This window comes from Pempheris klunzingeri, chromosome 22, assembly GCF_042242105.1.
Source record: "Pempheris klunzingeri isolate RE-2024b chromosome 22, fPemKlu1.hap1, whole genome shotgun sequence".
Lineage (NCBI taxonomy): Eukaryota > Metazoa > Chordata > Actinopteri > Acropomatiformes > Pempheridae > Pempheris > Pempheris klunzingeri.
Window position 1 is genome coordinate 14,884,760 of NC_092033.1, and position 16,021 is coordinate 14,900,780.

Consider the following 16,021-nt stretch of genomic DNA (forward strand, 5'->3'; position numbering starts at 1 on the left):
AACTCTTCTCACAATAGTTAGCAACAAGAACAACAACAGCAATAATAATAATAATAATAATACAGGCTCAATTAAATGCAGATAGGAGACGATTATTTAAAAGTTGTCTTGAATATAAAGAGGAGAATATCCTACTTTTTTCATTTTTAAGCGGCACAGTGAATACAGATATTCCTAAATACATTCTGGTAGCTCATTTGAAAGCCTATTTGTATAAAATATTTGTCACTTATCACAGATCACTTGACATATATCTGCGGCCTGTCCTTGATGTACTGCCAGAGGTAGGAAAGAAAAGCCTCATGTTTTCTGTTCTTAGAATAGTTTGCAACAGGAATTTCAAGAATCTGTTATCTCTGGCCAAAATAAAGACTATTGTAAATCCCATGTTTAATGAGGCGTGGCTCATAGATGGAGCAGATCGCCCACCAATTGGATGATTAGCGGTTCAATCTCTGGCTCCTCCAGTCAACATGCCAAAGTGTCCTCGGGCACGGCACTGAAATTCAGTCTGTAAATGATTTGTTTCCTCCTGATAGCAGAGTTGGCAACGTCCCATCAGTAAATTATTGGTGTGTGAATGTGAATGACGTGAAATGGTTGGAATACGAGTACAGTCCATTAACTTCTATTTCCTATTTACTTCCCCCTTCTTACTAGGCTGCAGTTTTCCTGAATAACAACCAACTTTCTCAAAAATAATGAGAAAATATCTTGGACCTACCACCTCAAAATAATGAATGTCAAAATGACAACTTAGTAACTCAAAATAATGATTTCACAAAGTTTCTCATTATTGTTAAATAGAAAGTCATTATTTTGAAAGTTTCTCATTGTTTTGAAATATGTCACTATTATCAGAAAGCTTCTCATTATAATGACTCAGAGGATCCCACCAACAAAGCCAACTTCTCCAACTTGCCCTTTTCTTGTCCTTTTGTTTTCCTCTTGACTTTTATTTTGAAGTAGCATTGTACCTAACTTCCTGTGGTGCTTTGTGCTAACTTCACGCAGGTCTGTGCGCCTCTCTCGGCAGAATTCCTTGAATGTGCGCGAGGCCGCTTCACAGTCTGTTTGTGTGTCTCAATGGCGCCCCGTCACGCGCACGTGGGTCCTGGAGGCAGATCGCTGCCTCGCGTGAAGATGTAATAATGGCGATGTTTAAATTCAGAGTCTGTCAGGTAAGCCACGACTTATCCACGCTTAAATACCACACCAGGGCCCTGGTGCAGCACCACTAACTCTGTAGGTATGAATAATAGTGGGAGCCAATGGTGGAGTAAGTGATTACAAAGTTTACTTTAGGGCATTACAGACCTGGAGCCTAGACAGGTGAGCTCAGAGCCAACATGGAGGCCTGCAGTGTCCAACCAGAGGAGCTTGGTTAGTTTCACTGAGGCTGGACCCACTGATGTATTCTGATTTATCAGAATGAGACAGTGTTGGAAAATAATAATAATAATAATAATAATAATAATAATAATAATAATAATAATAGAAAATGTGTTGACTAATGTTTCTGTGGGGAAATATAGGTCAGTTCTGGTTTGGATCCTTCCACACACACATTCTTGTGGGAGTGTGTTTTCATATAAATAGTAAGTGAGGATTCATGAGCACAGCTGTGAATCAGCCATCTCGGTAGAAACGGCCAAATTCTGAACTGAGTTTGGTTCTGAAATGTCTGACAGGAGCTGTGAGCACATCCACACTCACAGGAGCAGACAGCAACATGGCCACGCAGACATTTGTTCTCATTAACTGACAACATTAAACTAAACTAATCCACTTTTCTCATTATTTAACTGACCCACGCGTGTACTTTAGAACATTTATATAAGGGGATGTGGGGCTCTGATTCCGCCGGGTTGGTTGGAAGACTTTGGATTCACGCACAAATAAATGTCCTAAATTAAAAAGATGAAGTGGAATAGAATAAATAAATCCCTCGCTTTACTGGAGTACAGAAAGGAGTCCAGACTCTGTGATACCAAGGTCCTGCTTCCGGATTCAGACTCACTTATAAGTGGTGCCAAACCAAAAAACGGTCCTCTGCCTCGTGCAGGGAGGCTGCCGGCTCGTGCACACCCATGCATGTGTGTGTGTGTGTGTGTGTGTGTGTAAAAAAAAAAAAAAAAAAAAAAAGGTGGCGGGGGGGGGGGGGACATAATCCTCTCTCTCGCGCGCTTGGAAAAGCTTCTTCTCTGGCAGATTAATGGCGCACGGCGCACGCTCCAACCATCTGTTCCTCCAGCGGCATCACACCGGCACGGGCGCCTCTTTCTGCTGTCTCCACGAGTCTTTTTGTGTCTTTATGGGGAAAAAACAAAACTGAACTGAACTTCCCGTCAGAAGTTTCGAAATAAATCACATTTGCAGTTACAAATAATTGTGCCACTGTTAATTACAACAGCCTGCACTTATTCTGTAGCCTCTTACGGGCCTTTTCTCGGTGACTTTCTGTTTGAACCTTTTAGAGTGTTCCTGATTTGTCCCTTTAAGATTATTGATTATTTCATATTGATTTATTATAAGGTAAGAGGCGTGAAGGCGTGGAGGTGTCCAGTATTTCGCAATAAAAGTGCAGGAAAATAGACATCTGCTGACTCCTCAGATTCTGAGGGAACCCTGTTAAGGTCCTGTTAAGAAAACCGTATGCATCAAAACCACAGTGATCAGAAATGCGTCACAGAGAACCAGTTGTAGGTTACTCACGTGGATCTATACTCATAACTTTGTGACAGGGTGTCATTTTTTGTGAGTCTTCTAACATCCACATGAATGTTGTAGCCACAATGGTGCGGTAAAACCGAACCAAACAGACTAAAATAGGCAAAAATATTCATATGCATCATATTTTCCCCCCTATTACGCAGCTATAACTTATTCATGTGTGACCCAGTGAGAACTACACTGCTGTGTAGTTCGGCTATCAGGTGAAAATCGGAGGATCTGTGTGATTTTTCAGGGGGATTCCCAACAAAATGCAGCGTGTAACACAACAATCCATACGCTCAAAGGTCCGATGGACAAATAGACCTTTGAGTTTCCTTTGCCACGCATGCTGTTCCCGGAGGTCAAGAGAGAATTTCCACACTTTAAAGCGGAACATGCTGCTTTAATTTCACCGAATCCTAGTTCAGAAAATTGCCCCAACATGCCTCGTGTGTGATCAGAGCAGCCGGAGGTTTCACTTTCTGTAGGTTAGAGGCTCTTTTCCACTGACAGTTCACTTTAGATCGGTGCCAATAAACTCTCATCATATGTCACATCTCCCTCTGTGGCACTAACTCGCCTCCTCTGGCTGTGCTGCTCATACATGACATGTTCAGATAGAGGTCTTTATGGAAAAGTGAGCCAACCTTTGCACCAGAGGTGATGACTGGCTGGCGCGCTGCGCTCCGACCGCTAGAGGATACTGTTGACTTTGATAAAAAAAAAAAAAAAAAAAGAACACGTCCCTATTGATATAACTAAAACCCTGGCTATTTCTCAAGAAGTGTTTGGAGAAAAGTGATTGCCAAAAGTAACGAAACAAATGCCCAGTGGGAAAGAATGAACTGTTCTAAGCAGCAAATGATTATGTGAGATCGTAAATGAGAGACTGTTTCTGCTGTACTTCTACGAATTTCCTTTAGAAATGAACACTTTTATTGTCTGGTTAGTTATCATAGAGGCATCTTTTTCTTCCTGTATACTAAATAATTAAAGAAATATATATATTTTTTGGATCAAATAACTGACTGCAAACACTTTAAAGCCATTAAGGGCGATTAATTGATATACACTGAAGTATAGGTTAATAACATAGCATTGGAGCAAGCTTAAAATCAGGTTTCGTTGTGCAATACACAGTTTTCCGCGGCGGTGTGCTCGGTTTTGTAGGCGTCGACTGCACTTGAGTTCCCCATTTGTGAGAGACTGCGGACAGACTTTGGTGCCTCAGCACTAACAGCTCTGAGAAGGAGTTGGCCTGAAAATATCTGTATTTGTTTCTGCACATGCGCAGACGGGAGATGCCATATTGGTAGGAGGAGGAGGAGGAGAGGGGGGGGCAGCAGCAGCAGCTGAAAGACGTCGCTCGCGCTGCTCTGCTCGGGGCTCACGCGAACGAGGAGAAGAGAGGGAGGGAGAGAGAGAGAGAGAGAGAGAGAGAGAGAGGGAGAAAGAGGGAGAGAGGCAGGAAAAAAAAACAGAGGGGGTCTCGAGGAGGAGAGACGACAAAAAAAAACTTGGACAGGTAAGACAGGTGACGGCTCCGGCGGTCCCGAGAGGCTTTTCAGCGGGTTGCTTGCGTTTTGTTATTTTCGTTAATGTCGACGAAATAAAGCCGAGGAGAGTTTATTTCGCTCCAGAAAAAGCCGAAGTCTTCCGAGGCGGTTTCTGTAGAAACGACGGAACAGTCGCGAGCGTTCGTTCGCGAGCCCAAGTTGTTCAAAGTGGCTCTCACGCGCTGTAATTAACAGCTTCCACCGGCTGGGAGGACGCTGTCTCGTGGCACTCGGGGTAATACGGTTTATTGCGTTGTTTTTCCTCTCTGTTTCCGCCTGTCATGTCACTAACTGCTTCGGAAATAACGCCAATTTTAATAACCTGCACGGAAAACGGCGCGGAGCCGCGGCCGAAACCTCATTTCGGTCCGTTTTTTAATGTGTTTGAAAGACACGCGACGCAATTTTTTGTTTGACGTGAACGCGAAGTTGTTTTCGCAGATGTCACGTTAGGAATGACTTATCGCGCACAGATGAGTCATTTGGGATTTTTTTCGTCACCCTTAGGTGCGTAAAAGCCATCGGAAAACACCGGACACTGCCAAAATGTCAAACCACTTTCAACATGGCGGGTTGTGGTGTTCGGGGGGGAAAACTGCGCCTTAAAATCTTTGAACGAGGAAAAAATAAAATGACGGCAGATAAAGCGTCCGGTTCGGTTTCTTTTGATGGACACACACGAGGTTTAATCAATTAAATTCGAAGTGTGCATTTGGCGATTCCGTGGGAGTTTTTTTCCGCTGCAGTTTTGAGTGTGCAAAGTACATGACCGGAGTGGCAGCCAGCCTGCTGGTCGGCTACACCCCTCCAAGCCTCATCTTCCTCATGTGCACTTAACGTTTCCTCTTTCACTTTTATCTAAAAACGCTCTCCCTCGTACGATGCGTCTGTTTCTCCACCGCGTTATATCCGATTAATATCGTTTCCCCAAATAACATCGACAGCAGGATGATTTCATTCCACCTTTTACCCGCAATTTTAGATTAATATGCTGATGATTGCACAGTCGGACGAGATATTTGTCCCAGTTTATTGTCTCTCTGTGGATAATTTTGCAATGATTAAGCAGACAATTGGATTAAACCGCGTGTATCTGTTTAATTATTTCTCTTTTGCGGGCGGGCTGCAAATCCGGGGTTTTACAGCTTTGCATTATTCGCGGATTCCTGCTCCAGATTAAATTCGTCACCATAATGAACAGAAACAATAAAGACTGCACGTTGTGCAGCCGACGATAGACGCTGGTGTGCAATGAATAAATCATGCTTTTAGACTTCTTGTTGCTCCAAAGATATTTTTTTTCCACAGAGCTGCGAGTGGGGATGTGTGAGCGCGGATCTTGTAGGTGGAAGAAGAAGAAAAAAAAAACGTGCCAGAAAAAAAGAGCACTTTTAAGGGAAATAATGAGAGCGTGGTCATAAAGGTAAAATATATATGATCCGTTTTCTCCACTGGGAGAGATCAATAGGAGTCCTGCTGCAGATTATTGATGGTTTGGATTGTTGGCTTTTTGTTGTTGTTGTTGTAAGAACCACCCAACGGCCATTTTTATATCATTTAGCTGCTTTTGATAAGGCATTGTATGTTAATGTTTCCTCAGAGAGACAATCACACAGCAAGCAAGAGAAGGAAAGATAGAGAAACAGACAGTGGAGGTCACTTTACAGGAAATAATGAAGTCAGGATCCTTTCTTTCTTTCTTTCTGCTGTTGGCAAACTAAGTATTGTCCTGTATTTGAATAAGGGACTTAGGCAAATATCACATTTGACCCCTCTTGTTTTCAGAAGGCAAAAAAGTCTCAAAGCTGCGGGTTGTGTAGACCATGTTGTGTGCATGTGTGTGTGTTGGCTGCTGCAGCACTGTTTTCTTCTTTTTTTGTGATCCACCAGGGGCAGTTGCTGTTTGCACTTCATCATTTTATAGTTGGCCGATCTCAGTGAGCATCACAGGCTGTCGTAATTAGGCATGAAACACACAGGCTGCATTGTGTACGCATCCATGTTAACAACTGTAGGAATCAAGAGGAGGAAACAGAGGACAAATTGTTATATCAAGGCCTCCTGTTGCCAAGAGGAAACAACTCTTGGATGGGTCTAAAATAGGAGAACCTAATAGGGAGTAATGCAATAAAACCCAAGCCCATGCAGTGGTAGTTAATCTCCTAAATCCCCCATTAAATCTTTGGCATGGATGGGTTTAGGGAATGGCAGGAGGACAACATGTGGATGCCCAACGCCCCACCAGGGGCTAATCAATAAAACCCTCCTCTCAATCTGAGACCACAGGGGCACAAATATCCTGCGTCTGAGATTAACTCTCCCAGACCAGCTTAATCCCCCAGTGCCCAATCTGGGCTGTTTCCTCTGGGACGCGGCAGGCCAGTGAGCTTCTAGCACAAATGCTGAACTCCAATGAAAAAACTGCTCCAAAAAGTCCGCTTGTTTAAGGGATAAAGAGTGAAACAGTTGACACTGACAGCCACGTTGTGGGCAGAAGCCTGTGGATGGTGTTTTGTCCCTGAGGGTAATAAAACTTGTTTAACCTGTGAGGGACAACATTAAGAAAAAAAAAAAACTCTGCTTGCTCCCACAGGGAGCTGACAGTGTAAGAAAACCCACTAAAGTCAACTTGTTAATGTGGTTTTGTAGATAGTCAATTACAGTATGTGACTTTCTTTGAGGAGGGTGTGGGCTTAGTCGTGAAGTTACAATTCTCTTGTTTCCAGATAGTCTTAACCTCATGAAACCTGCTGGATCCACCTTAAAAAACTCAACTGTTCACACCCATAGAAAATGTGTTTTACAGGCCCCATAATGGGAGAAACTCTTATTTCTTTTAATGGCAGCTTTATGTCCACAAAATGAGAATATTATTTAAGACCTCAGGAAAACGGTGCTAACTCGATAAGACGAATGAAATATGTGACCTTTTAAATTCCAGAGCACATCCAAAAGTTTGCAAAGCCTATAAATATGCCAGGGTGAATTTGGGGGAAATGAGCAATCCAGTCCATAAGTATTTGGACAGTGACACACTTCCTGTTTTTTTGGCACTGAACTCTTTCCAACACATTGAATCTGAAATGAAACAACTTTTAAGTTTTTAAGGTTTTTAGAGTGTTGTGCACTGAGTAATCCTGTTTTATGCACATTGCGTCCAGTTTCTGGACATCAGGAGGACCATGACAGGGCCACAGTACCAACGCTTTTCATCTGATATTGTTGTTAAAGCCCAAAGTCAGCACCTAATCCACATAGTATTAAATGGTTTCACTTTAAATTCATTGTGCTGGAGCATAGAGCAGAAACAATGCAAAAATACTTCCTTCATTACTGCCAATGTATGCAGGGCATTCAAGGAATGAACACTTTCATGGCCTTTAGAATACTTTGATTAGGACTGCAATTAACCACCATTTTCATTACTAATGTATCTGTTTATTATTTGAAGTGTTTAGTGTATAAAATGTTAGAAAACAGTGAAAAATGCTAAAAATGAATGTTTTCTCGATAAATAACTTGTTGATCCATTTACTGATTCATTTCTGCTTGATGTAACCATGAAAACAAGGCATCTTGGGTTTTATTAATGTCACCTAGTCTTCAAATAGCTTTAGTGAAGTGTTGGAACAAGCAGATGTGGAGTATCTATGTGAGACTGTCATACAGTGTGTGGACATTTTTTTTACGGCAAAATAATGGGTTCAAGAGCTGCTGTGAACCACTGCTTGTACTACTTGATACCAGTTTTTGAGTGCACTTAAATGTGTTTTAATGAGCGCTGTAGTGGACTGCATGCTGATGACAGCGACGTGTCAATGCTGCTGAAAATTGTAGAGCACTTAGGCAAGAAACAGTGATAGGCTGCGAGGGAGGAGAAGGGCAGCGAACGGCGTCATGTGAGCCAAATTAGCTCAGCTTGTTGTTTACGCAATGGATGTTTGGTGGAGCCGCTGTGGGACGTCAGGGGTCTGTGTGGTGGGGGGTGGCACACACACTCGGCTGGCTGTGGAGACTGTCACAGCTTTAGTAGCCTCACAGTTCTGTAAATATACACTCGGCTCAAAACAGCAGCTTGTTCGTCTGTGTGTTTTCTCAGGAATTTCAAGGGTCTTTTGGAAGCAGGACGTCTATTTTCAACAGAGGGTTGTTGGATTCTCCCTCTTTTCATCTTAGTAGTGTTTTTCTTTTCTTTTCCCCTGCCTGGGTACCTCGGTGGATGGGTGGCATGCCCAATCACAGAATAAGGATATTGTCTGCTCTTTTGGATATTGATTTCAGAGTTGGGAGTGACAGGCTGATCCTGGAGTTGTTTGTGGCGTGATTGAAGATGAATGGATGACAGTAGCAGTCTTTGTTAATTGCCAGGTTGATGAAAGTGGTTGGAAGTAGAGGAGTGACTCATTAGAAATGTGACCAACTGTTGGACAGCTGCCAGGCAAGTGACAAACAGGGTCTGTTGTTTTGGAGATGATTATTTCCACATATTGCTGCGCTCATTATTTTGAAATAAGATTTGTCTGTTGTTGCCTTGAACTTATGTATCTTTTTTGTCTGTAAGACTTGAAATTGGCTGTTTTTCAGATAAGTTGTAAGATTGTGAAACAACCCTAAAACAAATGGCTGCCATGTGTTTACTTCATTTTCTTTTTTTGTCAGGCCTTTTAATAAAACTTTAATGATGCTGTAGGAGGAGTGCATTGGGCATGTGCAGAAACTGACAAGTGCTGAGCCATCTGCTGGCTTAGGGGTTAAAACCTATGACATACTGTGTTTTCAACTTGACCTGAAACAGTTAGTCATTGAGCCAGTCGACAGAAAATGAACTTATTTGAAAATTCACTGATCGATTAACCATTCTGGCAGTAAAAATTCTCTGGTCGCAGCTTGTCTAACGTGAGTATTTGCTTGTCTTCTCTGTTTTCTGAACATATTTGGGTTTTGGACTGTTGATGTTGGACAAAACAAGACATTTACTAATGTCACCAAGGAGTGAGGAAAATTGGATAAGCATTTCTCACCATTTTCAAATATTTTATTGATCAATTAATCTAAAAAATGCTGTGTAGTTTAATAATGAAAATAATCATTAGTTGGATCCCGATTTCAACAAACGGTTTGATACCAGCATTTTTGTCTTTCTCTTTCCACTCTTACAAATAATACATATACAGAAATGGTCAAGATTAGGGGTCACAGGATGCTGAAAAGGTCAGGAAATGAAGTGGAAAAACATTCTTTGACCTGACATTTCCTTTAACTTTACTATTTTTAAATTGCGAACTTCTCACATCAGGGTTTCCAGAAGTGAAACACGTTGCCTGAAATAAAGAGGCTTCATTTACATCAGAGGAAATGACTACACTTACGTTATTCGCTGTTTAAACTGTCATCTTGTTGATAATGAGGTGAGATTGAGATGCATCACAATCTTTCAAATTCTGCTCAGCAGGTGACTAACTGATTGACAGATCACATCGCACGTTTGTTTCACAGTCATTAAACAGAGTGGCAGAACTGGGGAGAATAAAACCTTTGACTTGTCTAGGAAGTAGAGACAAACCAACCACACTGAAGTCAGTTTGATAATTACCAGCTAGACCCCAGTTAGTGCTTATCAAGTGGAGCAGACGCTACTTAGTTTTTGAGTGATCACAAACTAAAAACCAGGGGAACAACGTCTCCATAGCCAAAAGAACTGCCCTGTAAAGACAGTAAAGGGATATAATGTCAACAGATCTCTATACATGGATGGAAAACAGAGAATATATCAAGAATTCACATTAATAAACTTTTTCTTTTATACTGTTTCAAGGTCCATTTTGACGACGAAACATTTGCTAATTGATTCGCTAATTAGGTTAACTAATGACCTCATTAGTAAACCTGACTGTGTTTAATAGATCACAGTGATTACAGCCCAACATCAGACAGCTCACATCCGTCTTGTCTGCCTCACAAATACATATTTATATTTCCTCTTCCCCCTCCCCTTCCATGCCAAGCTACAGTGGCATCATTCTGCACTTCTGCATTATTCTCTCCACGAGTCAGGTTGCACTAATTTGTCCGCCTGTTGTCTTGCTCGTGTCATTCCAGTTTTTCTACTTTGTTTGGCTCTTATTGGTTATCTGATGGGGATTTGCTGTGGTATGCAAAAGCAGGCAGCCAGCAGACAATATGCATAACCCGATATTACAGAACACAGCCTGAAGACGCTGGTCTGCAATTAAACAGAATACCAGACTCTCTACTCGTCTTTAATGATGCTGAAAATTAGTTTGAGTGTTGAAAACTGCAAGATCTTTGTTGTTTTTTTACACCTTGCCTCTGCTTTGGCTGCCAAGAGCTTATTGCTGCAGGGTTTTTCCTGGACTTCCCCAGAGATCAACTGTCTTTTCTTTGGATCTCATGTTGGTTAAGTTAAGTTTTCAGGATGTGGCATTCTTCTCTTTTTGCCTATTCACCCACAGTGAGCGTTGCTATTCATGCTAACCACCCACGTCTTCTGTTGTTTATTCTAAAGAAACTGGCATTACAAAGTGCATCATTTCCTGTTTGCTACATTAGTTGTCCAAGGAAATTCTTACCAAATAGTGGGTGGTTATTTGAGCAAATGTCAAAGCCTTTACAAACAGTACTTTCAGTGTTTGTTAGGGCACTTTAAGGGGAATTGGAGAGAAGCAAATTGAACTGTTTTTCTAAAAATATCACAGATTGTTTCTGAACTGTGGAATCGCTTGGACCCTGTTTGATAAATCAGCACATTAACTCCACCGATCTTCTCTGTACCAGGGGCTGTTGAGGAAAGTGAGCGATGCAGTGAAGAAGAATTGACGCATCTCAGGTCAAAGGTTAACGCTCAGCAGAAAGCGGAGGTGCAGGATGCAGTCTCGCACCCAGGAGCAGCCACTGGCCCTCACCGCAGTGAAGTCACACTATCCGACCAATGGGAAAGAAGAAGAGGTGAACACAGGTGAGGCCCTGGGGCTTTATCTTTACCTTATATGTGGCCACGTTAGTTCTATGGGCTGCCCTCATCAGATCAACAGATTGAACAGATTGGATAAAAATGCAAACAAGGAACCTTTCTGTTGCTGATAACAGAGGAATTCTGGAAAGACAACTTTTGGATTTGGCGTTCTCATTATAATCTCTGTTTATTATTTGCTTATAAATTTATTATGTTATTCTTACTATTTAGTCTCTTGTAAATTTTCACTTTAAATTTTGCAGTAAGAGCTGTGCCCCAGGCTGTTAACATTGTCCCATTCCATTTATTCACAGGCCTATGGCAATGTCATTGGGTACGCTTGTTATATTTGTAAATGGTTATCTTCAGGATAAGTTAGACTAATGAGAAATTCCATTATTCGCCGTGTTTTTTTTACATTCACTGTGTGGATCATCACATCCCATCATCTGCGCTCTGACTTCTCCCGTCCTCAGCGAGTGTCAATGTGCGTTAATGTGTTTGATGTGTGTCATGCTATGTGACAGTGTCAGTGTGTGTTGCATTTCAGTATCTCAGGGATATAGCGGCCATGATGGCTGTAGGACATTCTGAGTCTTAGTTCTGTCAAAAAATATATTGATAGTGTAAAATGAAAAGGAAAAAGCAGAGAGTTTTTATGGACTGTGTCTTTCTAATGTTCTTATTTCCATTTTGGCTGAGTATATTTGAGTACTGATACGGTTGTGCAATATTAAACTTACAAATAGGAAGCCAGTGGAGTCAGTGAGTTAACTTTGATGTACACCTGAGCTCTATTTTTCAGCTTTTGTTTCTTTCTTTCATCTCTGCAGAGTTCAGGGTGTACGGCTTAATGGGCTGTATTGAATTTAAACAGATTTAAATTAAAGAAAAAAGTAAACAGTGTTGATTCCAGCAGTATGTGTGTAAGAAGAGACATACTGCATACTACTGATGGTGGGATTTGTGACACAAAATGTGCCAGTTTGGTGTGAAGGGTTAAGTGTGTGTGTGTGTGTGTGTGTGTGTGTGTGTGTGTGTGTGTGTGTGTGTGTGTGTGTGTGTGTGGAAGTGAGCTGACATTACAAACTCCATCAAAACATCAGCTTCCTCGCGCTCCCTCTCATTACACAGAACAGGCTGAGTCCCGCACTCTTCCCACTGAGGAGTCTCCAGAGACACAGCACACACAGAAACAGAGAGAGAAAAAATACTGACGCATGACACCTCAAATGTATCAGTCTCCCGCAGGCAAAGTGAACAAATCTCACCTACAGGAGAAACGTGAGCGGCATTACATAAGACGACTGGAAACACGCTGTGTGCACAAACTCGATCAGCTGCATTTACAAAACATCAAGATTGTAATTGTAACCTGCGTGCACTCCTATAAACAAATTACATATTTAGCCTCAAGACAAGGTGGCTCTTTTCATCAGCTATGATTAACAGGTGATTGTGTTTGTTCAGATGCAGGCTCCATGGAAGAAGAGGCGGAGTTTAACTGGGAGGAGTACATGGAGGAGACGGGGGCCAACGCTGCCCCCCACACCACCTTTAAACATGTGAGTGACTGCGTATGATCCTCACCTCACACTTTAATCCCATCCCTCTGTGATCCTTTAAATACAGCCTCATAGATAAGTACCATATGGAGAAATCCTTTAACAACACGTTGGAGAGAGCCATGCCTTGGCATCACAGCGCTAAGGCTGCTCACTGGAGCTCTCGCATGGGCTTTGTTCCCTCATGACGCACAACTTGCTAGACTACCTTTACAGGTTTTCGAAAACACAATTGAGTGTAATTACTGAAGTACAAAAGGAGGCAATACAATAATTCTATTTGCAATAATGATGTCATTATTTTCCCAAAACAAATAGTGACAGAAATGTAAAAGAAGAATCAAACAGTTTGGGTAAAGCCCTGGTAACACATGCCCAGCCTTTCCTGCTTCCTGGATGGTTCATTTGGTTGAAATCATTATCTAAGTCAACAACTGCTCAATAACTACACTAAGATAGCGGTCTCAAAAATGTGTGTTATAATTACTATCTGACAAAGCTCTTTCCAGGAAACTTACAGAAAATGAGAGTTCTGCTAAATTTTTTAAAGCCCTCTCCACGCTGCTAGGAATAAAATACTGGATCCTGGTGGGGAAATACTGGTTTCAAAATTAGATTCTTTGCAAATTTTTAATTGTAGATTATGAATTTCCCTCACATTGCTAATGACTTCATATGAATATACAAGTAGAATAGAAAAGATAAGAATGATAAGAATAGAAATGTAGAATAATGGCATGCTAAAATTAAATAGACAGACATCAAACCGAAGTCCAAACAAGTGTTTAAAGTGAGCAGTTTTTATGCAGAACCAATCTCTGTTTCACAAAGTGGCAAAGTATTGTAGTCATGTGTGCTCTACAGGAGGCGTCAGATATCTCAGATATCAGTCAGGAAACAGGTTGACGCTTATATTCTCTAGAAAGATGATGCATCATGTTTAAAGGAAATGAGCTATAACTTAAAACCTGTCTAAAATCTACAATCTACAAGATCACTGTTGATGGAGCAGAGAGTGTGGAGACTGTGGTATAAAAAAAGCAAAGGTACTTTTTTGGCAGAGATTCTGCAGGCCAGCTGTGCTCTGCTCTGATTCGCTGGGGTGAAACTCCTATCTGATACCAAAGTGAGCTGAAGGGAAGCCGGCTGAGTTAGTTCAGACAGACAGTCATACTTCCAGCTCAGCTGAGAGGTCAACTGAGCTGCATGTTGCCATCACCAAGTGGGCAGCCTGTTTAACATGTTAAACTCACCTGCTTCGCCTCTGCCTGCTGCTTCTGCCCAGTCAGGATGTCACACATGTGTAGGAGTTGAGATGTTCCTGTTCAGTATCTGATTTCATGTTGTATTTGCTGTGTGCTCACAGGACGCATGGGTGCAGAGTAACTGAATCAAGGGTTATTTTCCAAAATAATGCTGAATCAGCTAATTGTTTCTTTCCACTAAATGTCGTCGCCCTTCATGCTAATGCTAAGCTCAGCAGAACTGCTGCGGTGCCAAAACGATGATGAATTAACTTTCCAATGCAAAGCTGAGGTCAACTGAATATATTCATAATGGCCAGATGTATATTTGACTCTGTTTTTTCTACATTCCATACTAAATATAGAGAAAATGACAAAGGTTAGCAGTGAAGAATATCTTTTGGGGTTACCAGTCAAACTATAAAGTACCAAAAGTTAGCACTATTATAGCAATTATATGTCAAAGGCAGATGACAAGATATGACAAGACACTCAACTTGTGAAAGCAGTTGTATGATGTCTTCTGTTTCTCTACACGAGCTTTGTAATGTCTGAGAAAATGACCAACATGTTATTCGTGTTATCTCAGCTTGGGTTTGGAGAAGATAAATGTTTTAACAAAAAGCCTGCATTGCAAAAGTGATGTTTAAAATATGTGTTTGTTAGGTCAGTGAGGGAGGGTGTAATGAGAGGCACTGTCCTGTTCGGAAGTTTAAGGGTGAAGTTTAAGGATCCAGCGTATGGTATTCTGGGACTAGATGTCCTCTGTCTCTCAAAAGTCCCTGAACTTTATAGAGATGCAGCACTGACTCACTGTGCTACTCTTTAAAACCTCATAGAATGGGCCTCTTATTACAAACTGATGCTGTGCAGCCTAACATTGATTACACTCACAGAGCTTCATTTCAAATTCTGTTCGAGATTCTAAAGTTTCCAAAGCTGCCAAATATGTCTGCATTTTTGAAAAATGTGTATAAAATGATGCACAAGACCAGTAGAATAAAAGTACCTCATGTAGCTTAAATTGGGTGTTGGAACATCTTAATATAAAGTATTAATGAGCCTGTCAGACAGCGAGAATATTTTTAATTTAAAGTAACTCCAGGGATTAAAGTGGATTGTAGCACAGTGATGTGCAATTGACAATTTTGAAATTTTGACCTTTGAAGAATAAAAATGCTTTTTGTGCTAAAAGATAATTAGGCTCAGCAAACTAAGATCTCAACTTAAGTATTGTTTTGGCACCTCAAGTCAGGCTTTGGTAGCCAAATGGTTACAGCGCAAGCCTCCTGGCTCCATGGTTGCAGCTGTCAATTGTTCGATCCAGCTGGCGCTCCTTGTTGCACATCATAGCTCTCTCTATCTCTACCTGTTTTCTGCCTGCTTCTTCTTTAGTACTGTCCAATAAAGGCTATAACACCAAAGAATATATATTCAGGCTTTGGTAATGGCTCCACTGGGCTCACATGGTCATGAAAAACTTGGAAAAGTTGCAGAAGTAGTAAAATACTTGAAAGTTTTGCAAATCTGTTGTGTTGTGTGTAATGAAATTGTGACGTTGATCTTCAGTGGATAACCTTCCACTTAATATAACAGAACGGAATATGTATTCTCTACAAGTGTTAAGTAACGTAATGAAGCTCCAATAAGAGTCCATGCCTCTTCATGTTCATGTGGCCGTGGCGTGGCGTTATTGGATGTCTGTGCATCGCACGCAAGTTAGCTTTAAATTTGATATTGGAAAGACATTCAGTCCTGAGCCAGCACGTATCAACTCAGTTTCCCCCAGTGTTAGAACAGTTAGCTCATCTCCCAGAACATCGGCCTTTACTGCTGGAGGCCCATTTAGGCACCACCAGTAAATAACTGTTTAACAGACACGATCATTATAAACGATCATGCTGACTTGAATATTAGTAAAAATATTATTAAAAATTATATAAACTGATTCCATCATTTAGCACACTT

The 16,021-nt window shown here is 41.3% G+C and overlaps 1 protein-coding gene across 5 annotated transcripts in view; it reads left to right on the forward strand.

Annotated features, from left to right (window-relative positions):
• The first annotated feature begins 4,066 nt into the window (after nt 1–4,066).
• The window catches only part of sfmbt2 (Scm like with four mbt domains 2), a 46,327-nt gene continuing 34,372 nt past the window's right edge, over nt 4,067–16,021 (forward strand). For 4 of the 5 annotated variants that reach the window (XM_070853681.1, XM_070853684.1, XM_070853683.1 and 1 more), the window contains exons 1-3: nt 4,067–4,240; nt 11,067–11,247; nt 12,715–12,809. In XM_070853681.1, coding sequence (XP_070709782.1) covers nt 11,157–11,247; nt 12,715–12,809 — 186 coding nt within the window. In that variant the 5' untranslated portion in view covers nt 4,067–4,240; nt 11,067–11,156. Of the gene's footprint in view, nt 4,241–5,675; nt 5,695–11,066; nt 11,248–12,714; nt 12,810–16,021 lie in introns of those variants that run through there. The other variant, XM_070853682.1, reaches the window with a different exon arrangement.